Source organism: Natator depressus, chromosome 6 (genome assembly GCF_965152275.1).
Source record: "Natator depressus isolate rNatDep1 chromosome 6, rNatDep2.hap1, whole genome shotgun sequence".
Lineage (NCBI taxonomy): Eukaryota > Metazoa > Chordata > Testudines > Cheloniidae > Natator > Natator depressus.
The window spans coordinates 52,216,702-52,244,658 of record NC_134239.1 but is presented as its reverse complement, the minus strand read 5'-3'; the positions used below and the strand labels follow the sequence as shown (position 1 = coordinate 52,244,658).

The following is a 27,957-nucleotide window of genomic DNA, read 5'->3' as shown; positions in this document are numbered from 1 at the left end:
GTTGGTTGCCAACCTTTCTATATCGGCACCAGCTAGAATGGTACTTTCAACACAAGATAGAGCTTCCACATTTAGCTGTACCGCAATGACTGACAGATTTGGATGCAGTATGAATGGTTCTCCACCTCTTCTCACGAGGACTCAAGATCAACCAAGCGACGTCCACTCACACTCTAACAAAAGGATTCATAAAAGCAATTTTCTATTTGAGCTTACTGAGAACTTATTTCCAGGGGGACTGACTTTGCATCATGATGCCCCTCATTTGAAATCTATGCCGTCATCAGGACACTTCATCAAAGGAGAGTATCAGGTTGTTGGGACACGTGCATTTTCATCAGGCCTGATGCCAGACTTGGCTTTCAGCTCTTCAAGCATGGTTAAAATCAGTTTATCAACCTGGCAGGCACAACAGAAATTTGCAGGTTTTAGTTCCCCCATATTTTATCCTTGCTACTCTGGTGGAAGGATTCACAAAAAGTCTTCTGAGGTATCCCATTCGCCTTGCCATCCACATTCTCGTAATGGATGCTTCCAAACAGGACTTGTGAGCACACCTAGACCATCTTCACACTCAAGGCTGGTGGTTCGTAACAGATTCTTATCTGCAGATAAATCTATTAGAACTCAGAGCCATGTTTAGCTCAAAGGGATCACCATTCGAGTCCTGACAGACAATGCTAGAGCGATGTACTTCCTCAACAGACAAGGTGTAGCAAGCTCGTCCCTCTCTGTCAGGAGATGGTTCATCTGTAGGATTGATGCATGTAACACCAGGACAATCTCACAGTTCTATGCTAACAAGATCTTCAGAACAACCTGGCAGTCCAACTCAGCTGGTAATGCTTCATTAGTCATGAATGGACCCTTAAAGACTCTGTCCTCAGTCAAATCTTCCTCAGGTGGGGTCTTTGCACCACAGACCTCTCTCCCACCAATTTGAACATGAAGTGCAAGCCATTTTGCTCCTGAAGAGGCAGGAGCCCAGGCTCCTTGTCAAAGCCATTCCAAATCCAGTGGAAAAGAGAACTGATGTATCCCCGGAGTCCTCACAAAAGTGAGACTGGACAAACCCTGCTATGATGGATAGCACCAGCATGCCATTCAGAACTGAAACCTCTATCAGCTCGGCTCTTCCAGCTGTCCCATATGTTATTTTACAGAATCAGGGCTTCATCCTATAATCAGACTCCTTTATCTTTACATCTGACAACATAGGTGCTAGCTGATTAAGTGTTGTAGATAGGAGCTGCTTCACTGAGGTACAAGACATTCTGATTCCAAGCGAGACTAATGTACAGACCCAAATGGAAATGATTTTCTCCTGGGGCTGTTCAGGGTGACCTTCAACTCTGAGACATCATTCTGGAGTATTATCAGAGGGGTAGCCGTGGACTATTGTCCTTGAAACATTCAAGATTCTTAATCAACTTGATTAGGGTTCATTGAGCTGCAATATCTGCCTGTCACCCTCCAATTCAAGGTCACACTATGTTCTCACATCCAACAATGTCTACATTCTTGAAAGATCTAATCCGTGGATTTCCTCCAGTGAGGGATTTTTCCCTTCCCGGGGCTCTGCAGTTTGACCTTCAGGTCCTAATGGATCCCCTTTTGAGTCTTGAGCATTGTGCTCCTTCATACCACCTCTCCATCAAGACAGCATTTTTGGCAGCTGCTACTTCTGCATTAAGAGTAAGAGATTCAGGCATTAATGGCAAGACCTTCTTACACAAAGACAAAGTGATTCTCAGTCCTCATCCTAAGTTCTTACTCAGAGTGGTCTCAGACTTTCATTTGAGTCAATGTGTGCGTCTTCCAGGGTTTTTCCCCAAACCTCATTTGACTCTTGGAGAAGCAAGACTTCACATGCTCAGTGCCTTAAGGACACTCTCCTCCTACCTCCATAGAACAAACCCTTGTATGAGTCATTCACGTTCTTCATAGTATTTAGCAACAAAGCAATTTTGACGCAGAGATGCTCAACACATGAGTGCATTAAGATCTCCTATGAACTAAACAAACGAGCTCCACACTCTTATGTTAGAGCACACTCTTCTATGGTCCACATAACCTCCTTGGCACACTTGAAGAATGTCCCTGTGTCAGAACTTTGCAGCGCTGCCACATAGAGTATACTTCTATTCAGTACCATGTGCTGGTTGCAGCTACTAGATCTGCTGCCTTGTTTGATAGGGCAGTCCTGCAGTCTTTATTTACATAGAACTTATAACAGCCACCTCCTTAGGGAGACAATTGCTAGCCAGACACCTAGAGTGGGAGCCATGTGTACAATTACTCTAAAAACAACAAACAGTTATTTACCTTACAGCAACTGGTTCTTCAAGATGTGTTGCCCATTTGGATCCCAGAAGCTATTCTCCTTCTCTGCCGCTACTGCAGTCCCTTAACTCTGGGATTCTGTACTGGCAAAGGAACTGAAAGACAGTTGGGCCCACTCTATCTCTTATAAGCTTGAGGGGCAAGTGGCATGCAAGGACATGAAGGTCACAGTTGTTTGCTGGCCCAAATAATCCAATCTCGCATGCATGGGGCACATGTGCACCTAGAGTTTAATCCAAGTGGATGACACATCTCTAATGACCACAGTTGTTATAGGTTAAGTAACCATTCTTCCTGCAGGATAAATTCTGTACCCAGTTACACCTTTTGTAACCCCTTGTTTTCAATTGGTTTATGAATGCCTATGTTTGCAAGAGTGGACTATAATTTTTGAGCACCTCAGTTGTTGGGTATCCTTATTTGGATATTTAGTTCCTATTTTTCACAGGTGCTGAACATTCGACTTCCACTGAAGCCAAAGGGAGCCACATGTGCAGAGCTCCATGTTGGCTGTGCAAGTGTCACTAGGGCAGAAGTGGGCCCTCCAATTTGAGCTATGTTAATTTTATTGATGATGCTTTTAAGAGGAATGGAATTGTAAGACTACTCCCGCTGTTTGGGCAATGAAGTGAGAAGGGCTGTGCCTTTGGGCTGGGGGGCAGTCTTACAGAGGTCAGGGAGTGGACAGAGTAATGGATTTAGATTTAAGGGAGCATCAGTTTTGACAGATGGGCTGTTCTTTGTCTGGAGAAAGCTGGTTGTTTTGTTCCCTTAGCTCTTGTCTCAGTGGGAGCGTGTGTGAGAGACAAAGTGAGAATTCTCTGGTATACTTTTATGAATCCTATGTGTGCCTCAGTTTCTCCTATATTTTTCATGGGAACCTCAGTGGGGGGAGAAAGGACTGTTTGTTGCTTTCAGAGCAGACTACGGCTATGTTTGCACTAGAGAGCTTACAGCAGCACGGCTGTATCAATGCAGCTGTGTCGCTGTAAGATCTCTCGTGTAGCCACTGTATGCCGATGGAGAGAGCTTTCCCATCAACATAATTAAACCACCCCCATGAAGCAGCAGTAGCTATGTCAGAAAGAGAAGGTCTGCTGGCATAATTTGTCGCTTGGGGGGGGTGGAATATTTACACCCCTGGGGGACATGAGTGGTAGTGTAGACATAGCCTAAGAGATAGAGGTATGAATGTGACAACCAGTCACAGAGGTAGGGAAGTGTGACAACCAGTGGCCCAGAGGGAGATGGTTTTCCCTACCTCTCAGCAGGGAAGCTGTTTTACAAAGATGCCAGCTCCAGAACAAAGGACTGGAGAGGTGTGAGGTAGGGGCTAAGAGTTGGCTGTGGGAAGCTGGAGTGTCACCTGACTAAGGAGGTCAGATTAAGAGACAGAGCTTGACTGCAGGGGTTCTCCAAAGCATGACTGGGCTCTGGGCTAACCAGAATGGACAACCACTTTAACCTTCAGTTCCCTATGCTAACCTAAGGACTTTGTGTGTTTGTGTTCCAGGTGACTAATATACCGTTGAGCGTTACTCCAAATGCTGGGTGAGGTGCATTAATCCCTGAAGCATGTACCAGGCGTCTGTTCAGCAAGTCCAACTGAGAGAGCTTACAGGGTGAAGCAGGGGTCCCGTGTAAGGAGGCAGTGAAGCCATCTGGCCTACCCTGTGTGGGAAGAGTGAGAGAGCTTGGGATCTGACACACTGGTTCCTCCTCAAGACTTTTCCAAAGGTGGGGGTGTAACACTGATCCTGTGGATATGTGACAGTGTGCCAATCAATAGGGGATAATCTTCCTTCAGCAGAGAAGCAATTAGATAACTTGAGAGCTCTTCAACTGATGTCATATTTTAATGCCAGAATATTAAGGATGGGCCATTAAACCATTTTAATTAGGGTTAAAACTACAGGTTCCTAGGCAGAGCAGCAGGAACAGCTGTTGGCTCTGTACTCACTGTGCATTGCAGTCACCCAGTGAGGCAAGGTTCTAGTAAACAACAAAGGCTTGTTCTGCTCAGAGAGATGCAGGAAACATCTGCCTGCAGGGGGCAGCATCACTCCAGCTCTCAAATGAAGTCTGCTTAGGCTGGCACACAGGAACCCTTCACGTTCTACAGAGGTTTCAGCAGCTTGAATTTTCATTCTGTTCTCTGAAGTTTGTTAGTGCAAATACACTTCCACAGTAAGCCATGAAATGCATCTGCCAAAGGGGAATAGTATCAGTTTGTTTACTCATACAGGTGTTGGATTTAGTTCTGAGTACGGGGCCTCTCCGTGTTGTTAGGAATCCTATCACTTTATACAAACTTAAGCTTTCATTTTACAAAAGTAATAATGATGTAGTGCTTATGGGTACTGAAGAGAACTGCTGTGGGTTACAATTTTAAAAGCACCAGGGACTATTGTCATCTCACCTAAGGCCTGGCTAGGACAGGTTACTGTTTTACAGCCTCTACCACTTACTGGAGGACAGAGATGAAGCCCATTGAGCTACAGTGGGAATTAATTCTGAAGCGTACTGCCTAGAGCTACAACCTTGGCAGTAGGGGAGGGATAGCTCAGTGGTATGAGCATTGGCCTGCTAAACCCAGGGTTGTGAGCTCAATCCTTGAGAAGGCCATTTAGGGATCTGGGGCAGAAAGTGGGGATTGGCCCTGCTTTGAATAGGGGGCTGGACTAGATGACCTCCTGAGGTCCCTTCTAACCCTGATATTCTATGAACAGGAGACCCTCTGATTGTTCTAGCCAAATCCCATAGCTCTTTCCCAAGAGTGGGGGAAGAGATATCATTCCACCTTCCATCTGAAAGCATTCAAGGTACTATATTAGCTGGATTTTTCTTTCCCTTTAAGGTAGGGACTGTGGGTAGAGACCAGTTCAACAGCTGTAACTGAGCTATAGTTAACCCTCCTTCTTCTCCATCATTATGTGATGAGACAGCATACAGCTGCTCAGCTGACTCAGCTTGTGTATCACCTCCCCAGAGGCAGATTGCTCAGGCCAACTTGAAATTTTTATGGAAGGCCAATAACTCTCCACATCATGACAGTAATTTTCAACTCTCCTAATATTACTCAGCTTTGCAAGGCTGGGATTGGCTTAGGCCTCAGAGTACCAGCTGAGCACTATAGTAAAACCAAGCTGCCACAGCTGTGGGACCTAAGTTGGTCAGGCAAAGTGTGTTAATCAGGACCCTCCTGAGGGAAGGAATTACAAGCAGGGCAGCACTCACCAAACACCATCCCATTTATTACAGCGTATATAGGTGAAAATGGAGGGGAGGAAGCTACATGCTGCAGTGGGCCCAACAAAGGGTAGATGCTGACCCTTTATTGGGGGGAATAAACCCCACTCAGGCCAGTGAACCCACTAAAGATAGGTGCCATGGGTATGTGATAGCTGAGGAGTCTACATCAGCTGCACCCTCCCTTCACCCTTTAACAGGGGAATGCAGCCAGCTCTAGGGTGGAAGCTGGCAGTTGCTTTACAAAGGGCATTTAGAACATAAAATAATATAGGGCACCACTTCTCAAACTGTGACTGTCAGATTGCTGGCAGGCCAGGGGTGCTGCTGCCCCTCAGCTCCATGTGCTAAGCCCTAGTAATTATTTTCTCAGTGTTTGGCCAGCTAGTCACTTGCTATCATCAATCCAAGGCTGTTAGAGAGGAGGGCAGGTGCTCTGTGAAATGCATTAGGGGGTGGCCATGCAACCATCACTCTTTCAAAGGGTGCCTCACACAATGGTTTGAGACCCTGCCTTTTCCAAATGAAGGCAAAGAATCTGATTATCCACACTGGACTGAGGACAGCCCAGGAGGCCCAGCGGGGTGAGCTTTTCAAAAGCATTCAGCAGTGCCTTCATTTTGCTCCTCTTGAATTAACGGTCAAAATTCCATTGACTTCATGGGCTGCAGGAACGCTGCCCTCTAGGAAAGTCCCTGGATATAGTGGGGGGGGTGGTTGCTTGAAAGCAGCAGTGTGGCTCTGCAGGTGCCTTTGAGTTAAGTTACAATGGAAGAGTCAGACTTGGGCAGCTAACACCACCTCCAGGTCCTTCCTGACACATTTTTGTGTTAGAAAAGGGCTTGTTTTCCACTCTCTATCACGAGTTTCCTGAACTCTGCTGACAGGTTGTTTTTCACAGGAAGTAGCAATTACCAAAATGGCTCTAGCTTCAAACAAACATACACTGACCGAGTCAACAACACCGGGCAGCAGCAACAGCTGGAGCTCAACTCCAAAAGACGGAGCAGCACTTCCTCATACTGCTCTGAGGCAGCTGCAATGAGGATGTGAATGGTAAAGCTAAAAATCTACTAATGAGCCCTTGACAGCAGCATGAGCAATGTAGATGCTGCACCACCACCTGGGACACACACACACACACACCCCTCCCCCATGTCCTAGGTGTCAGCCCGCACACCCAGCTGGACCTCCTTATGAAGGCTACCCAGAGGGGCTTTGCAGCTGGGACAACTAAGGGCTGCTGATAAGGCCCATGGAGCCCTTCCAGAGAAGTGCAGAAAGAGCTGGCATTTGTCAAGCAGCAACTATGTGACTATACCAGGTGCTGAAAGAGTCTATGAAAAAAAATATGCATTGCTTTGCTCCTGGCTACTGCCTCAAGCCCAGGCACAGCTGCTAAAAGGATCATGGTTGCCCCCCTTCCTTCTCCAAATCACCTTCCCCACCATTTACAGTCCTCACCCTCCCTTTCCAACTCCACTTTGGCCTTCAGCCAGACTGTTGTGTCAGCTGATGTCCCCTTCACTCCATGTACGGTACCAACCCCACCTCCTACCCCTCCCTGCATGGAACCACTAGATGTTCCCAAAGTGGGGAGAGGGAGGGTTCCTGACAAACCCTAGCCCCAGAGATGCCCTTTCCACTCCTTCAAGGGGAGAATAGCAACTGGATGAAAAAAGCTCTTGTGAGTCAGGCTAGCACTCTTCATTTCAACAGAACGATGCTTATTTACACCAGCTGATCTTCTATGGCTCTTCCAATGCATCTTGCATCAGGAGGGGGTGACTCTGTCTTGTTCAGCACCAGCCCATAAACGATGAACCCCTTAGGCATTCTTCGTACCAGAAAGGTCCAAGGCCAATTTGTGTCCTTTGCAGGTCAGATTTTGGTGGTCCAGAGCAGGGCCATTGTAAGGGCTTGCTGCACTAGGGTAAGTTTTGTTCTAACACCAGAGGGTGAACACCTCATTCCACTGAGGTCAATGGGAGTTTTGTCAATGGCTGCAATAGGGTCAGGACTACACCCTATGTGTTTAAAAGATAACACAGGCTGGCAGGTAGTGGGGCTGGAAGTACAAGTTCCCTTGGGGCTGCAGTAGAACTGCATGGTTCAAAAACAATTCTGTATTAAAATTTTAGCTTTATGAGCAAAAGCAGACACACGTGGCTAATGTAAAACAATGTGTAGTGAGTCAGAAGATTGTCAACACACAAGCAATCCATAAAATGAGAGTTTTCAGACAACAGCAATGGTTTTCAAGCTTTTTTCAGTGGTGGGCCCCTAAAAAATTTCAAATGGAGGTGCGTCCAGACCCCTTTGAAAATCTTAGACATAGTACGCGGATAAAAACCACTGTTCTGTAGGTTCAGTATAGTGTTGCGGGCTTCGACGATTTTACTCGCAAGCTAACCCCAGCACTAAGATGGAAAAGGGTGGGAACCTAAAGAAAAAAGTACTATAGGAAGGTCCTTCCAAACCCAGCTTCAATTCGTGTGCGATCAGGGACAACTGAGCTTTAATAGCAACAGGACTAGTACATTTCAAATAGATACAAAAGCCCCCCCCGCCCTGCCCCCACTCCACCCCTTCCCAGCCCCCATTCCAACCCCCTTCCCCAAAGTCCCCACCCCAACTGCGCCCCCTCCCTGCCCCTATTCCAACCCCTTCTCTGCCTCCTCCCCTGAGCGCACATCTCCCTGTTCTTCCCCCCTCCCTCCTGGAAAGCACTAAGCAGGAAGCGCCAGGAGGTAGGCAGAGGAGCAGGGACATGGCACGCTGTGGGGGGGGTGGGGGGGGACAGGGAGGACAGGACAGCAGGCGGGGAGCTTGGCGGGCCGCAGTAAATAACTGCATGTTTGAGACCCCCTGGTCTAGAAGATACCATCAGAGATGCTTAGTTTTGCAGTTCTCAAACTGTGAATTTGTGTCTCCAGAGATAATAAACAGCAAAAATGTTTTAAAATAAATAAATAGCATATTGTCCCTCTGCAAATTTGTGTACAGAGACAATCCCTTACTTCTCTCTAAAAGTGCAAAGTTTCAAAAAGTTCAATGAATAGAAGATTGTTGGGGGCGGAGTAGATCTGGACAGGAGAAGAAGTCTGGACATAAATGTGAGAACTGAGGGACAGAGAGTAGAAACAAAAGAGAAACTGTCTGAGCAGCATATTCCAGAAGGCTTTCTGAGTGTAGCCTCCATTGATTTGAGATCTACCAGACCATTCTCTCACTAGAAGGGAAAATCTATAATGGCAGTGGGCTGTAAAAGAGACCCAGTTTGGGAATAAGAACCATTCAAGAAATATATGTTTGCTGATGATGGTTTAAAGAAAGTCACACCAGTGAACTGGTGGAAGTGACTTAAGCACTTGGATTCAGAGACTGTTGAAGTGATCATCTCACTTTTAACAGCAGTAGCTTCTTCTGCCGGTGTAGAAAGAATATTTTCTTCCTTTAGACTAAATCATTCCAAATTGAGAAATCGTTTGGGACCTGAAAAAGCAGGAAAGCTTGTTTTTCTTTTCCAGATTATGAACACACAGGAAAATGAAGGTGAAGACGACTGAGTTAGCTGCAGGACCCAGTATTTTAAGTTACTCATGTTGACCTGGCTGACCTAGTCAATTTAATTTTTGTTTTTTTTTTTTTAAATATTTCATGTAACTATTTTAGTTAAAAACAATTTTAACAAAAACAAACCTGATTTTAAAAAAAACTTGGAAGTTTAACTAAATTCAAAAATTCATATGCTTGTTTTGTTAAAATATTATATGTTTGCTGTTGAAGGAAAAAATCCAGAATACAGTATATTGTTGTTTTAGTTAAATAAAACAATTTAAATATCTATCTGGTGATTTCTTCTCCTAATACAGCCTGGCAAGAAAATCCTCCAAATGTTAATGATTAACCTGTTGAACTGGAGATATTTATGAAGTCACTGGGAGGTGAACTATCTGCTTCAATTACCTTTGGTAAATCAGATAACCAAACAATCATTCATTTTCTGAGATAGCTGTAAAACTAACCTAAAAAGTTTTCAAAATACATCACTTTAAAAATGTATAGTGTGTGCCTTCTAAAAACGAAACCTACATCTATCTCTGAGTTGTGAAGCATATGTATTAAGGTTATAACACCCAACAAGAATGCACTTTTATGTAGAAATCCATGATTAAATCAAGTCTTCCTGACTAGTGATTTAAATCATGATTTAAATCAATTTGATTTAAATCAAATCCACCCTGAGGGGAAGTCTTTGTAATACATGCCATTGGCAATATTCTGGGCTATGTCACAGTCCTTAGGCAGCCTGGGTAAGCTGCCGTAAATTAGAATAGACACCAAGGCTGCTCTCATTTACACTGGGTGGCACAGCCCGGGCACACAATCCAGGTAGAGCAAGAGTGGTTTAAAGCCGCTTTTGCCCCTCCTCCACATCCGATGAAGTGAGCTGTAGCTCACGAAAGCTTATGCTCAAATAAATTTGTTAGTCTCTAAGGTGCCACTAATACTCTTTTTCTTTTTGTGAATACAGACTAACACAGCTGCTACTTTGAATTCTGTGCTGCTCCTCCTTGGGAGGCTTGAACATAAGTAAAACCCTAAAACCCTGGTCTACCAAGTCCAAACAGCTGGTTGCACTCCCAAATCAGTGCACTTCTGCTAAAGCCAACAGTGAAACGCCAGTCAGCTTGACCGGGGCAGGAGCAGACCCTTGTCAAATGCATTCGTAGACCTACAGTTACCAACCACAGGAGCTGCAAAGAGCTCCAGAGCTCAGGGCTCTTCCCTGGTATTTCTGATGCTAACAGCAGCCTCGTAAGAATCTCTACTCCCGACACTGTCCGGGCGATTGAGACCCAATCCTGAGAGATGCCCAGCAATCTCCACTTTCATTGAATGGGAATGGAACTGTGCTCACCACCTTGCAAAGGCTGACCTTACACAAAGTCATTACCTATAGCATGAGAAATACAAAGCCCTGAATTCAGGTCCTGGCAGGTAGAGAAAAACCTTTCCACTCATGGATTTATCTGTTATCTACATGTGCATGTTGATGACCATGGGGACATCAAAGGGGGTGCACATCGGGGCTGAACATGGGCAGGCAACGCTCAGAGATGATGGGGAGGTGTCGCCTTTTTAAATGGAGTCTGAAATTTAAAGCAGCTTGTAATTACACTTACAATTCTGTTTAGCAAGACATCAGCAGAATATCTAGGGGGATTTGTGGAGCAGGTTGACTCCACTCTTATGGGAGCAGCTTCTGGAGTACCTACCGGTCCCTCTGTAGCAGTCAGAGTGGAATGCACTGTATGCCACTGTCAGACAGACACTAGCATTGCTTAAGAACTGGACCAGTTGTAGCTTTCCAAATAAAACAAAAGCCACTAAAACCTAGCTGCAGACAGGACATGCAAGGGATAAAAGAAACATTTAGATGAGCCAGCTATCATCAGAGGTCACAAGCACTGCATGGATTTGCAACAGAGCTAGAGTTCCTGTCTCTAAACCCAGATTGTTATCTTTGGTTTCATAAATTCTGTAAGAGTTAGAAGTTCAGGCACCATTCCAAAGCTGATTTCCCCCATGTCAGCTCCAGGGTTGGACCCATGGATGCCTGGGCTCAAAAAGCCACTTTCAAGTCACCTTTCCAATGCAGGAGCATACCCTCAGTTACCGTATTGCCCCTTTTCTCTTGGAAGCCACCTGTTTAAGTTTCTCCTTATGATGGAATCCTGACAATGCTAGCATTTCTGACAGTACGCCTGATGCCAAAGTCCAAGTAGGACACGTGGGACCAAATCCTACCTCCATTTACTCCCCATAAAACTCCACTGACTTCAAAGGTGCACACTGGGGCTGAACATGGACAGGCAATACTGTCAGAGGAAAAACCATTCAGAGCTTTAGCTCACTCTGATTTGGGCTTCTCGCTAAGTCAGATGAAGTCTCTCCCATGTATGCAATGGGAGCAAAGAAGAAAGGAAATCCCACCCCCACCCGCAGAAACCACAAAGCATCTGGGGCGGAGTTCTCCACAAGACTCACAAAGTTTAATCCCTGAGTACAATACATTTAAAAGAAAAACCCAACCCCAGGCATCACCATCCTAGCAACAGAGGGCAAGGACCAAGTGTCCTCTCCAATTGCTGCTGGGAGTTGGAGGAGGGCTCCATTTAATGAGACCAAGGAGTTCGGCATGAGATTGAAAAACGTTCAGATTAATTTCTTTCACAAAAAGGAAAAGGGAGGGAACCTGAGGCTACAGCCGTGGAACTTGGATGTTGAGCAGCTCAGGAAGGAGCTCTACAGAACACAGAGACAGTGGCATTTAACACTGAAACCCTTGCAGTCCTGAATGCTCTGCTGGGAGCAGCCTGCTCCCTCCACTGACAGTGATCCTAGAAAGTCAGATAAAAATCTAGGGAGCCTTTCCCAAGAGACATGAGAACATAGACTGTTCCCACAACATGAGCAAATACATCCCCAAGGCTCATGTTCTCCAACATTTCCAGCAGGAATACAACCGCCCGTCGTCTGGTTTAATGCACATGGTCCTCTCTCCTGGAGGGGACATCCCTTCTAGCTGACAGATGTGCAGTTCAGTTCCGTCGGTTCCTGCCTGCCCGTTGCTACCAGTCCCTCCGGCCCATCAGCGATACTGGGCTCACTGGAGCATTGCCTGTGGCTGAAGCTGGGCTGCAGGAGGAGGCATTTGTCACTGTTGTCTGGTTCTTCTATCACGATCCCTGTGTGCATCATGGAGGCCATGGCCAGCAGCTGGATATCCGAGTGAGCATTGGCGACAGTGTGGCGACGGATGCTGCCACATTTCTCCAAGTAAGCCTCGCCCTCCTGCTCCGTCAGTGGTGTCAGGGCCGTCTCGCTGGGCTGCCGAGCCGTCACGCTATGGGAAGAGTAGCTCAGCAGGTTTGCCTTGGGACGAGATCTGGAATACCGTCTCTCTGGAAAATAAAAATGAAGCAGGAGAGATCAGCAGGGCATAGATAAACCCAATAGCATCCTGCTGAATTGAAGAGCTTGCCTTCAGGTATCCTGAAAGTGCATGCGTCAGAGGCCAATGCCACCTGCTGGGGAAGTGGGACAAAAACTGACAGGGAGTTTGCAACTCAGACACTTCTTCAGTGTCTGGATCTGACTCTCCTCTTACTTATGACAGTGGGAATCAGGTGTAGCTGCACTGAAGCCCATGAGTTAACTTGGGATAAACACGAGTGGTAAACAGGCTCTCTGGGGGAGACTGTCAAGGCACAAATGCCTAACTTCCCTCCTCAACGGTCTTGAAAGAAATCCCCAGAGAGGATTTGGGGAGCCATTCTTTTGGCCCAACAAATGTATTGCAAGAAAATGCTCTGCCATCAGCTAAAGACAATATGAAACATATTACACTTGTACAGTCCACTCTTTGGGGCAGGGCACAGGTTGTTTTGTCACAGCTGCACACACCTGTGGTGCCAGCACTATCCTTGTGCACTTTACAGATTACATGTGCAACAAGCATGGCACTCACTGCTGCAATGTGGCCACTTCTGGGGTGGGACACAAAGTGTCATAGAATCTGAGGCCAGAAGGGACCACAAGATCATCTAGTCTGACCTCCTGTGTTTCACAGGCCACCACCAGCACCCATACACTAAAGCAGGGGCGGGCAAACTTTTTGGCCTGAGGGCCGCATCGGCTTTTAGAAATTGTATGGAGGACCGGTTAGGAGAGGCTGGGCCTCCCTGAACAGCCAGGCATGGCCCAGCCCCTGCCTCCTATCCCCCGCCCCCCGCTTCTTGCCCCCTGACAACCCCCCCCCCCCCCGCCCCAGGACTCCTGCCCCATCCACTGTCCCCTGACCGCCCCCGGAACCCCTGCCCCTGACTGCCCCTGCCACCCCATCCAACCCCTCCTCTCATTCCTGACTGCCCCCCTGAGACCCCTACCCCATCCAACCACCCCTTCTCCCTGCCCCCAACTGCCCCCTGCTGCCCCATCCAACCCCTCCTCTCATTCCTGACTACCCCCCCCCGGGACCTCTGCCCCATCCAACCACCCCTTCTCCCTGTCCCCTGACTGCCCCCGGAACCCCTGCCCCTGACTGCCCCCTGCTGCCCCATCCAACCCCCCCCTCCTTCCTGACTGCCCCTCCGGGACCCCTGCCCCATCCAACCACCCCTTCTCCTTGTCCCCTGCCTGCCCCCCGCCACCCTATCCAACTTCCCCTCTCCTTCCTGACTGCCCCAGGAACTCGGAACCCCGCTGCCTAGAGCATTGCGTCGGCGGCACAGTAAGCTGAGGCTGCGGGGGAGGGGGAACAGCAGGGGAGGGGCCGGGGGCCAGCCTCCCGGGCCAGGAGCTCAGGGGCTGGGCAGGAGGGTCCTGCGGGCCGGGTGTGGCCCGTGGGCCATAGTTTGCCCACCTCTTCACTAAACCCAACAACTGAAATGAGGCCAAAGTTAGGGTGACCATGTTTCCCAAAGGGAAAATAGGACACCGTGCGGGGCTGGCCTGAGCTGGTCACCCGAGTCCCTCCACCCCACCCAAGCCTCCGCCCACCCACATGCGGGGCTGGCCAGAGCTCCCCTCCCCGCACAGGGGGCAGGCAAGGCTCAGTTGAGCAGTGATGCACATACTGGATCAGGTTAGCATATTTCCCAAAGGCTGCGGCTGGCATTGCTGCTCACTTGAGCCCTGCCTGCCCCCCACCAGGCATCGCCACACCTAAGTTCCCCCTAAACTGCACAGCCATGCAGCTGATTATAAAGTGCCACGCAGGCACTCAGGGCTGCACCAGGGACAGATGCTTCTCCCCAAGCCTCAGGGCTGGGCTAGACAGTTGGAGGGTGGGGTGAGGGCTCCGCCTAGGGGTGCGGGCTCTGGGGTGGAGCCAGGGATGAGGGGCTCAGGGCTGGGACAGAGGGTTGGGGTGCAGGGGGTGAGGGCTCCAGGTGTGGGTGCAGGCTCTGGAGTGGGGCTGGGGATGAGTGGTTTGGGTTGCAGTTTGGCTGCAGGGAGAGAGAGATGGGAAGGGGAATCCTCTCTCCCCACCATAGCCAAACTGCAACCCAAACCACTCATCCCCAGCCCCACTCCAGAGCCTGCACCCACACCTGGAGCCCTCACCCCCTGCACCCCAACCCTCTGTCCCAGCCCTGAGCCCCTCATCCCTGGCCCCAGCCCAGAGCCCGCACCCCCAGGCGGAGCCCTCACCCCACCCTCCAACCTTCTGGCCCAGCCCTGAGCCCCCTCCCACACTCCGAACCCCTCGGCCCCACATCACCTCCATATTGATGCACCTAACAAAATTCATTCTGCACATGGGTGGGAAAAATTAGAGGGAACACTGCTCCATACCCCACTTTTTTTTTTTTTTTTTTTTTACAAAAGTGGGCATTTGTCCCATTTGCTCTTGTCCACTTTTGCCAAAAAAGTCAGGCCATCCAGGACAGGGCTTAAAAAAGGATGTATGTTCACCCTAGCCAAAGCAAATGACATCCAAGGAAACTAGACTGTTATGTACCACAGGCAAAGAATAGGAGGGGCCGAGGTAGAGCAGTGCCCAAGGTCCCCACAATTGCAGGGAAATGGTTAAATGAGAGATACCCAGATAATCCTAGCAAGTGACCCACACCCACACACTGGAATGGAAGATGACCCCACTCCCTGGTCAGTGCCAATCTGACTTGGGGGGAAATTCCTCCCTGACCCCACATATGGTGATCAGTAAAACCCTAAGCATGTGAGCCAGCGAGCCAAGCAACTGAGACAGAGAATGTTTGGCACCACCTCAGAGTCCTGGCCCACGCTGCCCAGTGTCCCATCTCCAGCCATGGCCAACAGTTTAGGACGGGAAGTGAAGAACTCCTGGGGGAATTCTAGTATGCAGAATGGAATGACCAGAACAGCCAGGACTTGAGGCTACCACATTATCTGCAAAACATCCCAGAAGGCTGAAAAGAGTCCCTTAATTTTAAACTCAACATCTAAGATGTCACCTCCTGCACCACAGTGCATCCCACCAATGTTCTGAGGCACTGATTCACTACGGACTTTTGTATTTTTAGGAGTTTTAACTCCTGTGTCCCTGCTAATTGCCATTCAGGTAATTCCAATCTGCATAACGAAATTCCCCCAGCAGTTCTAACTGAACACAGCATTCTTTCTCATCTCCTGCCCTAAACCATTGTGCAGAGTTGCTATACATTGTTAAATAGCTGGTGTGCGCTATCCCAGAAGTGGCTGTATTCCAATAGCAGATAAACTGGATCCCTGTATCTCTCCTACCTATGACCTAAGCGAAAGTCAAGGAACAATTAATTCTTAAGCAGCAGTTTTGAGATCCTATAAAATCTGTCCAGCCAAAAAGTGAAAAGCATGAGACACAGAATAACAAATTGCAAAGCACTAGTCGTTGAAGGTTATGAAACATTTCTGGAAGCTTGCATCAGTAAGAAAGGCACAAAACAAACTCGATATTGTGACAGGGAAGGATGGGGGAGCAGCCAAAACTCCACCATTGGCAGCAGCCAGGCTATGACAAAACTTCACCCCGATGCTGCCAATAATGCACTCATTCAAAAAGGTTCATTTCAGGCTTCAGAGAATGGTAGAATCAGTTTTAGGCATGTTACAGGCACAGTAAACACATTATTTCAGACCCAGCTCCAGCTAGCCCCACTGCAAGCTGGATTGGGTATATGGGAGAGTTGTAGGGGATGTCCACATTAGCCCTTTTCTCCTAAAATGTCTCACCATTCCCACCACACGTGCAGCTCCAATGGTAGTAACAATGAGCAACACTATTGCAGACCAGCCACAGCATTTTAACCACTGGGTCACAGGCACCAAGTCCGTGGGAAAAAAAATAGTGGGTGCTCAGCACCCACTAGCCACAGCTGTTCAGCAGCAGTTGCCGATCAGCTGTTCGGGCAGCTGCCACCAATCAGCTGTTTGGTGACTGGGAGAGGAGCTTGGGGGAGGGCAGAGAGCAGGGAGCAGTGGGTGGACTGGGCCTCGGGGGAGAGCTTAGAGCAGGGTGGGAAGAAGCCGGGGCCTCGGCGGAGGGAAGAGGCAGAGCAAGGGTGAAGCCTCCGGGGGAGGTGGGGTGGGGGGGCAGGAAGAGGGCTGGACCTCAGGGGAGGGGGCGGAGCAGGGGTGGAGTGCCCCCGGGGAAAAACAAAACTCCGTGCCTATGCCCTGGGTCATCTAAGCGTGCTAGTGTGCTGCTGGCTGCGAGTGCCTGGTTTACCCTCTTGCTCCCCAAGGGAGGAGTGGTCACTGACGGATATTTTTTTTCATAGGAAAATTAGTCTAGCATAGACAAGACCTAAGTTACACAGTGGTAATTGGCAGTCGCTGCCTCTCCATCTTTCCTGGTGAAACATAGCACTTAGGTCTGGAAGGGACCTCCCTGGTCATCGAGTCCAGTCCCCTGCTATCACAAGTAACCATGTCATATCAGCCTGTTCATAAATGTATCAAGTGCCATCATAAAACTAGTTAGGTTGTTTGCCCCCAACACCCCTACCGAGAGGCTGTTCCAGGACCTCACTCCTCCGATGGTTAGAAACCTTCTAATTTCCAGCCTAAGTTTGCCCATGGCCATTCATTCTTGTGCCAACATTGTCCTTTACCTTAAATAGCTTTTCTCCCTCCCCGGTGTTTACGCCCCAGTGTATTTATAGAGAGAAATCATATGATAGCTTCTGCTTTTCTGACTGAAGTAAACAAACCCAAAGGTTGACACAGTGGGAGACAGAAGCCAGTGCAACTGTTACTTAGCTCAGTGACTTCAATCCCACTAGACTTTAACCCTCTCAGGCTTGACAAACCCCAAGGGCCAGGAGGCAAGGTAGCTCAATTGCTTTTTAGGGGTCAGGTTCATCGCAACCCCCAGGATTTACTGCATTAGTACTTAGTCTCCAGGAGATCAAACTGAAGCTATGGAAAATGCTGCCCACTTCCCTGATAGTTTTGTTGCAGGTTCTGCCTCAGAAGATGGAATTTTGGTTCTTTTCTTTGTTTCTAAACACTCCATTTTTTATAACTGTTATTTTCTTCATCATAGCAGGGCAGATTTGAAGACTACCCAAGCCCAAGACAGTTCATCTGGCAAACTCACAGCCAGAACAAACAGGGGACTCTTAACACAGGGAGAAAATTCACAAGCAAATAGGCCTCTTGTGTTCACTTTAAAATTTACTTCTCTAGGAATAAACTGGGATTTCAGTGTGTGTAAATGTTCGTTCTGTTTAAAGAGGCCAGCCTGACAACCCTGCGGATTAAAGTCCTTCCAGAGCAAGTCCATCAATGAAAGCCTCCCCACGAACCATGATGCCCCTATGCCTGAGACCAACCCCAGGCCTCAAAAGAGAGCACATTCGCCTTTCTCTCCTCGGCCTCTCTGCTGGCGATTTCTGAGATGCGGGCAGCCAGCCAGTCCCCACCCACATCTGCTCTCACATGCTAAATAGGGTCAAACCTGGTCAGAATTTGGATTGGGAGATTTAAAAAAAAAAAAAGAGTTGCAACAAGTGGTGATAGTGATTCAACGGGTGGTGCTCTTAGTTATCCCTAAATCAGTGCCCCAGCATGGCTATAGGGTGCTTTGCTGCTGTCCTTTATATGAGGATTAAAGCTGAGGTGCTTGTCAGCCTTCCCAAGGCATCTTTTGCACGAACATAAGTTACTGACATTTGGCTACCTATCACCAGTGACTGAACCCCTTCTCCTGTGTTTTCAGTTGGAGAAGTTAAATCCTAACTCTCCCTGCTAAAAATTGTTCTGTGCAGCTGCTGATGCAGACGGACTGCTGCGTTCCACCCCACAGATTGCTGCATTTCACTGATTTCTTCCTGCAGTCTAAAATGCTTTGGGATGAAAAGTGGTGCTCAAGTTGGTATTATGAGCTAGCTGCAGTGCAATAGTACATAATGGGAAGCATATGACAACAGACTTGATAACCAAGCAAAGTGGATTTTAATAGAAAGGGACAGCTTCAAAAATTACAGGGATAAGATCTCCCATGCCGCTGGAACTTTCTAGGACTGAGGCTGTTTAAACTGTAGGTTACTTATTTCAGTTAGCTGGGATAAGGAGAGAGCTGAATGGCAGCATTCTACTGGGCCAGCATATGACCCCACTTTTCTAAATTAGATTTTGCAGTGGCTTCATATGTCTCTCATTTGTTTAGAACTTTGGATTCCATACCTTCAATTATCCCTCCCGGCTGCCAGCTTGGAAGGACAGCAACAAAGGCAGCTAGAAAACCTCTGTGAAGCTGGCAAGTAAGGCCTGAGGAAATCTCTCCAACCCAAATGCAACAGAGCAGATAGTTACACCAACTGGAGCCTGGTGAAGGGACAAGAGCCCATTCAGAAGTAGTATAGAGGCAAATGAATATCTTAAATGAACTTAAGGGAGGAAAGATGGTCCAGTTGTTAGGGCCCTAGCCTAGGACTTGGGAGACCAGGGTTCAGTTCCTGGCTTTGCCACAGACTTGCTATGTGATCTTGGACTCAGTCACTTGAGCCAGATCTACAAAGGCATTTAGACTCCTAACTTTCATTGAAATATGATCATTGATTTCACTGGAAGTTAGGAGCCTAAATACCATTTTGGATCTGGGCCTGTGTCTCTCAGGACAGATCCTGAAAGGTTACTTTGGCACTGCAACCCCTAATGGCTACCTGGTCTGCTGCCTTGTGGAATACTCAGCAGGCACTTAGGTGCTCAAAATACAGGGGGAGAGTTGGGCTAAGTCCTGCTAGAGAAAGGGCTCCTCAGAAGCCAGCAAACTGAGCAGGGGGCCACATAAACTAATACAGGAGGGAAATATTGGGAAGAGGGCAGGGTTTAGATGACTAAGTGTCTGTCCTGATGCACCAAGTTGAGAGAGAAGGGCCTCTCTCTGTGCAGGATCCTCAGCTGTGAACTCTCTCCTGGAAGTAGGCACCTAAGGCAGCTTAGAACCTGAGCAACTGAAATCCTCTCTCTCCTGCTCGTGCTTGATACCTCTTGTGACATTCTATACTGCAGGGGCATGCGCTGTAACCCCCGTATTCATCATTAGTATATAATTGTGATATTGCATAAAAAGCATGCCTTGTAAGGTATCATGGGAAAGGTTCTGATCTGCTAAAATGCTAAAATTTAGCTAAAACGCTAAAAGGTTCTGATCTGCTAAAATTGTTCCATCTAAATATGTATATCATTAGTGCATATGAAGTTATGAGATTGTGTTGTATGGTTGTCACTAAAATATGCTGTGGGTTTGGGAAGCACCCAGATACTAGCACCCCAAAGACAATAACCACGGGGATAACCAACGCCCAAGCGGATGTCAAACAATCATCAACAGCCGTTGTCCACCAAGGGAGCTACAATGATTCACTTGCACAAGGCCACACCAGGGGAATTAACCTTGCCTGGTGACTCAGCAATGCCCACCAGATATGCCCGGACTTATGTTCTCCAAGCATATGGACTAAGAGTATAAAACAGAACACTGTGGCCGCATGCTTTGCCTTTCCTCCTCCCCCCACCTATGCTGCAAGCAACAAGGATGCTCAGAAGACTGAAGACTCCAACAAAGGAGACTGGCTCAGGTTTCAAGGGTGAAACCTGTGTATTATGAACTGTAACATCCAATGGGGTGAGAAAACTGCTTGATCTAAATACTGTCTAATGTCTTACAAGTTTAAGATTTAGATTGTGTGCTTATTTTGTTTTCTTTGGTAACTAATTCTGACTTTTTGCCTATCACTTATAATCACTTAAAATCTATCTTTTGTAGTCAAAACTTGTTTTACTATGGAGAATTAAGGGGGAACTAGGGCATAAGCAGCTTTGGGAGTGCCAACTGGCAGAAATGTAGGCACCTACAGTGTCAGGTGGCAGGGTTAAAATGGAAGTTTTGAAAATGTCAGTGGCACCTAAAGGAGGATCTAGGCCTCAGTTCCCTGACTGTGAAATGGGGGATAACAGCTCTTCTCTACCACACAGGGGTGTTGTGAGATAAATAAATATATTAGAGATTGTGGTGGGCTCAGATACTAATGTAATCAGGGCCACACATGTACTCCAGAAGGGATCACACCGTAACAAGTGCTGGAAAGGAACTAACTCTGCCCTATTATGAAAGAAGATAGAATAATTCTTTGCCCATGTCTGTACCAGGAAATGGGTAGCCTCAAATTACAGCTGAGAGGAAGAGAGAGCAGTGGATTCACCTGGGCAGATGATGTGTGGAGAGGTGCTAAAAATAGACAGAGGGCAGGGAGTTTGGTGGCCCTCAGTTGAAACAAGGCTGATCTCCTCTTGGCCAGACTGAGGAATTAGTATGGCTGCCACCAGAATTTGTTAAACCTGATTAGACCAAGGGTCCAGCAAGTCTAATATTGCCACCAATGGTGGCAAACGTACTTCAGCCCATTTTGCTTTGTTCTCTCCTCAGCCCCACGCATTGCTCATTATGCAGCATGCCATCACATCAAATCCATAACAACCAGCCAATGCTAGTTGCAATGTACCTAGACAGTTGAGTATGGCTGTCATTCAGAGGAGTAAGAGAGAAGAAAATTCCTCCCTGGCCCCTCGAAGAGAGTACTAGAAGGTTCTCTGGAGTGCGAAGCAGAGTTCGGACATATGCGATGCCAGAGCCCTCACCTTACCCCTTCTGATCTTCAAAACTTTCCTGCAGGGCAAGACTCTAGAGTAAAAGGTGTTCTGGTTTTTCATTTCTAAAACTCAGTCACCCTAGCTTAGAGCCAAGGACTGAAAGCCAGGATGAGTTTGGGCTCAATCCCAGTGCAGCCAACTCGCTGTGCAGAAGGTGAAGGGAGCGCTGGCTGTGAGTATGGACAGCATTACTCAAGGGCTTATAGGAGGTGATTCAAACCAGAAACAAGGCTGTATCTCACATCCTCTCAGAAGCCACACAAGATTCTGCCCTGAGGAAAGTCTCACAAATAGCTGAGCTGGGATTTTAGTTCACGTTTTATTTGTTAGGAGCGAAATAGGAACTTGAATGGGAGGTTTTTGGAGGGAATCTTTAGATACATACCCAGATGAACACTGACATTCCTGCCAAACAACCTCTCCATATTGGGTCAGTCACGCAGTTCCACCTGGTGGGAAGGCTTATCTTCTTCCCCATTTATAACGCAAACACTTGTTTTCTGGGGCAGCTGGATCCGGGGTCAAGCTGTGGTTAAGTTATAAGGGACAGAACTACAAACAGGAAGGGCGGGGGGGAGTGGGTAAGGCAAGAGCAGCAAAAGAGAACTTGAAAGACTAAGGGAGGCTAATCTCTAAGAGAGTGTTGTTGCCAAGATCCAGCCGCATTCACAGTGACAGGTTGTTGTATGACAGGACAGAAGTAAAATGGGTTCTCAAGGGCCGAATCCAGCCTCCCTATGCTCAGGCTCTCATATCCTGCCTTCCCTGCCAGTGCCACAGTTTAGCTTTGTAAAATTGCTGCTTTTGGTGCTACTCCTACAGTATCCCCAGTCTCCACCATCCCCTTTCATTTCGGTTCCGACTGTATTCCTTGCCCATTTTAAAATCATGTTTGATGTGAATTGACGGTAGGCAGATTGACAACCCTGGAGGCTGAAGTCCTTTCTTTACCTATAGCAGGGGCCTGGCCCGTGCAAACTTCCTTATCTCAAAAAAACCAAACAAACCAACCCAGTTTTATTCCCTAATCCTAACCTGGAAGATCCAGCTCTAGGGAGAAGAGGTTAATTCAGGCTCAACAGACCTTTTATTCAGTCCTTGGCTTCTGTTGAGAATGCAAGTAGACCGAGAGTCCAACTAATCATTTCACAGAGGCTACTACAGTGCTACCCAATGACATGGACCCCTCTGGATTTCACAGCTGTTATGCTGCACATTGAGAGCCCAGATTGCTACCTCTTGGCTCTTCCAGAACCAGAGAGAGAGGAGCCTGCAGACTAGGGAGAGGGTTTTGAAAAATGTGTGTGTGCTTTTAAAATACCAAGATAATCTGGGGAAGAGTTCTGCTCTGCTGCCAACATTGTGTAATGAAAACACAAGTTTTCCCTTCTTCTTTTTCCCTGCCCGTTCAGAAAAGGAAGGGACTGGAGCAAAAGGGAAAAACAAACAAATTAACAGCAACTAAATCAAAGTAAACACAATGGTTTTAAGTGCACAAACTTTACAAGGCCAGATTGGGTTTAACTGGTTTTTATGACACTAGCTGCTTTTTTATTTGGCAGGAAACAAGATGGCTAGAAACTTTTACAGGAGTCAGGTGGCTACACTTCAAACTATTCCAGCAATATGCAAATCCCCATAAGCAACCGGACACGCAGACCCATCAGGTCAACACTCGTGGGGTAAGGGTTAATCATCTAGGACAAGCAGTCTGTACAATGATCAGGTTTGCATTTGGAACTGCAGGTGAATTAACCACTTCTAGCTTCATGAATGGATGTAACAAGGATTGAACAACATAGTGAATATTTGCTAATTTGTCCAACATCCCCATTTTATTGAGGAAGGGAGGAACAAAAGGCCCATAGAAATAACTCACCTAAAGGTCACACAGTGAGTCTGTGATAGAGCCAGGATGGAGGCCAAGTCCCAGTCAGGTGCCATAACCACAAGGCTCTCTTTTCTCCCCTGCTCTAGAGACTGAGGATGAGGGGCTTTGTGTCTCCAGATCCTATTGAGGTTCCTGTGACAGATATGGAAATTTCCTGCAATATCCTTAAATGGCCTTACTCTATTAAATTTATATATTATCACAGGCCAGGATTGTATGTAACTTCTCTAGTGGGAGACGTGACAGATACAAGAGCTGAGAGTTCAAAGTACTACACTGAAAATGGGTCAAACAAGTATGGACTTTGGGGACAATAAATGTTAAGTAGATTTCCTGGGGAAGTCCTACGGAGAAGTTAATGCAAATTCCCCAACTCCATTTATGCAAAAACCCAGCCTTTTGAAGCTATGCCATGAGGAAAGGGTCATTGTCTCCGGATTACTTGTTACAGAAGGCCAAGATCAAAGGCCCAAGCTGTACAAAGAAATGGCTGATGTGCCCAGACTTTGTTCTGGTTCTGGATCTAAGAGGTATATGGACTTGTAACCATAGGGAAAACCCAGTTGTGAGTTTGAACCTACCCAACCCTGAGGTTGGAGTTGAGGATGACCTCTGGTTAGCTAGCACGCATTTAGGAATTCGTATTGTTATTATGTGTTTTCTCTGTAGTGCTTTTACCTTAAGAATAAATGTGCTTGCTTAGAGGAGCTGTGTGGTAACTTATAACTGAGGGCAACACACCAATCTTAGTCCTCAGAGAGAAACAAAACACAGATGCTGGCCTTTTCAGACAATATGGCTTACTGAGGATATCACAGTCTAATATAAGGAGCAGAGTTGCGCAGTCTTAAAATTCCAAGAGAGAGTCAGACACAGGTCTCTCCAAAAGAGATGATGGCTGGGAGCTGGAAGCCTAAATTGGGTGCTGTTGAGGAACCACAGAGGGGGAATATAGGTGTAGTTACCCTGAAACTGTGACCCCTTTCTAAAATGAGGCCTATCATCTATGAAATGCTACAAACTGAACGGGGGGGAGCTTTTTTATACCATCCCTTTGGTTACAAAGTCAGATTGTGATCTTTCACTCCTGGTAGTTCTGCCTTCTCCTGAAAGCCAGGATCCAGAGCTGGGCTTCTAGAGCATGGTAACCCATTGGAGAGATTCCTTTTCTAGAGGAATGTCTCCTGGAGTCACAGCATACCCTCACTCAGAGTGTGGTGCTCTAGATAGCCACCTAAGTAGTCTAGACCTAAACCACCCCTTTTTATTCACAATCTTTGGGGTAGCTTTTCTTGCCCAGAAACCCCAGGCAGTGAACACAAAAAGACAGTAGAAAATCTCTGTAAGAGAAACTTAACCATTGACAACCAATACCTGGAAACTCATTGCCTTAGGAATATGGCAGATCTATCAGCTACTCCAGGAACTGAGGGGGGACAGGAGAACACTGGCAACTGGAAGCGGTTGTGGAATCAGGGGATCAGGCAGAAGAGGGAGGAGGTGAGTGTTGAAGGAGGAGGGATCAGATCTCGTGTTGGGCAATGGGGTGAGCAATCTAAAAGCCAAGATGCTGGAAATAAATGAATGCAGTGGCAGCTTTTAATCATTCCACCCACAGGAGCAACCTGAGAGTGGGGAGTGTTGTGGGGTTTCATTACAGCTCACTGTGGCATGGGAAAAGATTAAAGCCTTTCACATGTGCATAAATTACATCCAGGGCTGTATTGATCGGAATCCATCTGGGGACATTTTAACCTTTGATTCTCTCTCTCGCTGTCTCTCATGGAGCTGTGCATCTGTCAGTTCCCATCTCTGTCTGGCACAACTGCACATTTCCTTACATTAACCAGTGGAGGTGCCTGAATAAGAGGATTTACATCAGCTTCAATGTGGCATGTCTTACCGAGTGCGCAGGTGCCGCCAGGGAAGCTATGATCCTCACACAAGCCCAGGTATGGAGAGACCACCTGTTTGACCAGCTCTTCCAGCAGTACGTAGCCCTTGCTGGGGCCTGTAGGTTCATGGACACCCTGCAATTCAAGCATCAAAGCAAATGTGTTATCACACGACTACACAGCTTCCAGTCACATATTCTGGGGTTTACTTCCCCAGAATGCCTGGGATCTACTTCCAGTTCTAAGGCAGTAGATACATAGCTCTGGTCTACACTATTTTGAGTTGAGGAGTTGAGGTCGAATTTAGCAGCGTTAAATCGATTTAACCCTGCACCCGCCCACACGACGAAGCCCTTTTTTTTTTACTTAAAGGGCTCTTAAAATTGATTTCCTCACTCCATCCCCGACAAGGGGATTAGCGCTGAAATCAGCCTTGCTGGGTCGAATTTGGGGTACTGTGGAAGCAATTAGACGGTATTGGCCTCCGGGAGCTATCCCAGAGTGCTCCATTGTGACCGCTCTGGACAGCACTCTCAACTCAGATGCACTGGCCAGGTAGACAGGAAAAGGCCCGCGAACTTTTGAATTTCAATTTCCTGTTTGGCCAGCGTGGCAAGCTGCAGGTGAGTGCAGTGCTCATCAGCAGAGGTGACCATGCAGAGCTCATCAGCAGAAGTGACCATGATGGAGTCCCAGAATCACAAAAGAGCTCCAGCATGGACTGAACGGGAGGTACGGGATCTGATCGCTGTATGGGGAGAGGAATCCGTGCTATCAGAACTCTGTTCCAGTTTTCGAAATGCCAAAACATTTGTCAAAATCTCCCAGGGCATGAAGGACAGAGGCCATAACAGGGACCCCAAGCAGTGCTGCATGAAACTTAAGGAGCTGAGGCAAGCCTACCAGAAAACCAGAGAGGCAAACGGCTGCTCTGGGTCAGAGCCCCAAACATGCCGCTTCTATGATGAGCTGCATGTCATTTTAGGGGGTTCAGCAACCACTACCCCAGCTGTGTTGTTTGACTCCTTCAATGGAGATGGAGGCAACACGGAAGCAGGTTTTGGGGACGAGGAAGATGATGATGATGAAGTTGTAGATAGCTCATAGCAAGCAAGCGGAGAAACCGGTTTTCCCGACAGCCAGGAAATGTTTCTCACCCTGGACCTGGAGCCAGTACCCCCCGAACCCACCCAAGGCTGCCTCCCGGACCCGCCAGGCGGAGAAGGGACCTCTGGTGAGTGTACCTTTTAAAATAGCATACGTGGTTTAAAAGCAAGCATGTTTAATGATTAATTTGCCCTGGCATTTGCGGCTCTCCTGGATGTACTCCCAAAGCCTTTGCAAAAGGTTTCTGGGTAGGGCAGCCTTATTCCGTCCACCATGGTAGGACACTTCACCACTCCAGGCCAGTAGCACGTACTCGGGAATCATTGTACAACAAAGCATTGCAGTGTATGTTTGCTGGCATTCAAACAACATCCATTCTGTATCTCTCTGTGTTATCCTCAGGAGAGTGATATCATTCATGGTCACCTGGTGAAATAGGGTGCTTTTCTTAAGGGGACACTCAGAGGTGCCCGTTTCTGCTGGGCTGTTTGCCTGTGGCTGAACAGAAATGTTCCCCGCTGTTAGCCACGGGAAGGGGGAAGGGGCTAGCCACGTGGTGGGGGGAGGCAAAATGCGACCTTGGAACGAAAGAACATGTGCTATGTATGTAATGTTAACAGCAAGGTTTACAGTGAAAGAGTGTACCCATTGTTCTATAAAATGTGTCTTTTTAAATACCACTGTCCCTTTTTTTCTCTCCACCAGCTGCATGTGTTTCAAGGATCATAGGATCTTCTCCTTCCCAGAGGCTAGTGAAGATTAGAAGGCAGAAAAAACCCACTCGTGATGAAATGTTCTCTGAGCTCATGCTGTCCTCCCACACTGACATAGCACAGACAAATGCATGGAGGCAGACAATGTCAGAGTGCAGGAAAGCACAAAATGACCAGGAGGACAGGTGGCGGGCTGAGGAGAGTAAGTGGCGGGCTGAAGAGAGGGCTGAAGCTGAAAGGTGGTGGCAGCGTGATGAGAGGAGGCAGGATTCAATGCTGAGCCTGCAGGAGGATCAAACTAATTCAAATCAACAAAGGGGGTGGCTTTACATCAAGGAGAAACAAAAACAACTGTCACACACAATGGCCCCCTCAAGGATTGAACTCAAAACCTTGGGTTTAGCAGGCCAATGCTCAACCCACTAAGCTATCCCTCACTCTGGTATTTCAGGCAGGACTGAATCGTCATTAAAGTTTTCAAGGTGCCCCTGACAGACCTCACCAAAACAATTGCTGGCTGTTGATTTCACGGAGGGAGGGGGAAGCAAATGAATACAAAACAAATCTGGTCTATTTCTTGTTTTGATCCACTCCATCTATCTTTTACATCTTTGGCTGGCAGCAGCCGATGCAGTAGAACTGCAAGTCATCCACATCTCTTGGCTGCTCGGCAGAAGATGGTACAATAGGACTGCTGCAGGACTAAAGAGAATGACCTGGCTGAGTCACTCCTAATTTAGTCCCTGCGCCCATGTCTGCCCAGGCGCTCCTGACCGATCTTACCGAGGCAGCCAGGAGCACCTCGGACACGATGAGGATGGTTTTCAGGCCTATTTGCACCGTCTGCTGCCACAAGGCAATGGGTTGCTGCTGCTGTGTAGCAATGCAGTACCACATCTGCCAGCACCCAGGAGACATACGGTGACAATGAGCTGAGCGGGCTCCATGCTTGCCGTGGTATGGAGTCTGCACAGGTAACTCAGGAAAAAAGGCGTGAAATGATTGTCTGCCGTTGCTTTCACAGAGGGAGAGAGGGAGGGAGGGACTGATGACATGTACCCAGAACCAC

General features: G+C 47.6%; 1 protein-coding gene across 4 annotated transcripts in view; it reads right to left on the bottom strand.

Moving 5' to 3' along the window:
* Nucleotides 1–11,650: 11,650 nt before the first annotated feature.
* Nucleotides 11,651–27,957, bottom strand: part of PRR5L (proline rich 5 like) — a 71,242-nt gene continuing 54,935 nt past the window's right edge. For all 4 annotated transcript variants that reach the window (XM_074956995.1, XM_074956997.1, XM_074956998.1 and 1 more), the window contains 2 exons: nt 25,077–25,203; nt 11,651–12,563 (listed from right to left, as the gene is read on the bottom strand). In XM_074956995.1, coding sequence (XP_074813096.1) covers nt 12,181–12,563; nt 25,077–25,203 — 510 coding nt within the window. In that variant the 3' untranslated portion in view covers nt 11,651–12,180. The remainder of the gene's footprint in view (nt 12,564–25,076; nt 25,204–27,957) is intronic.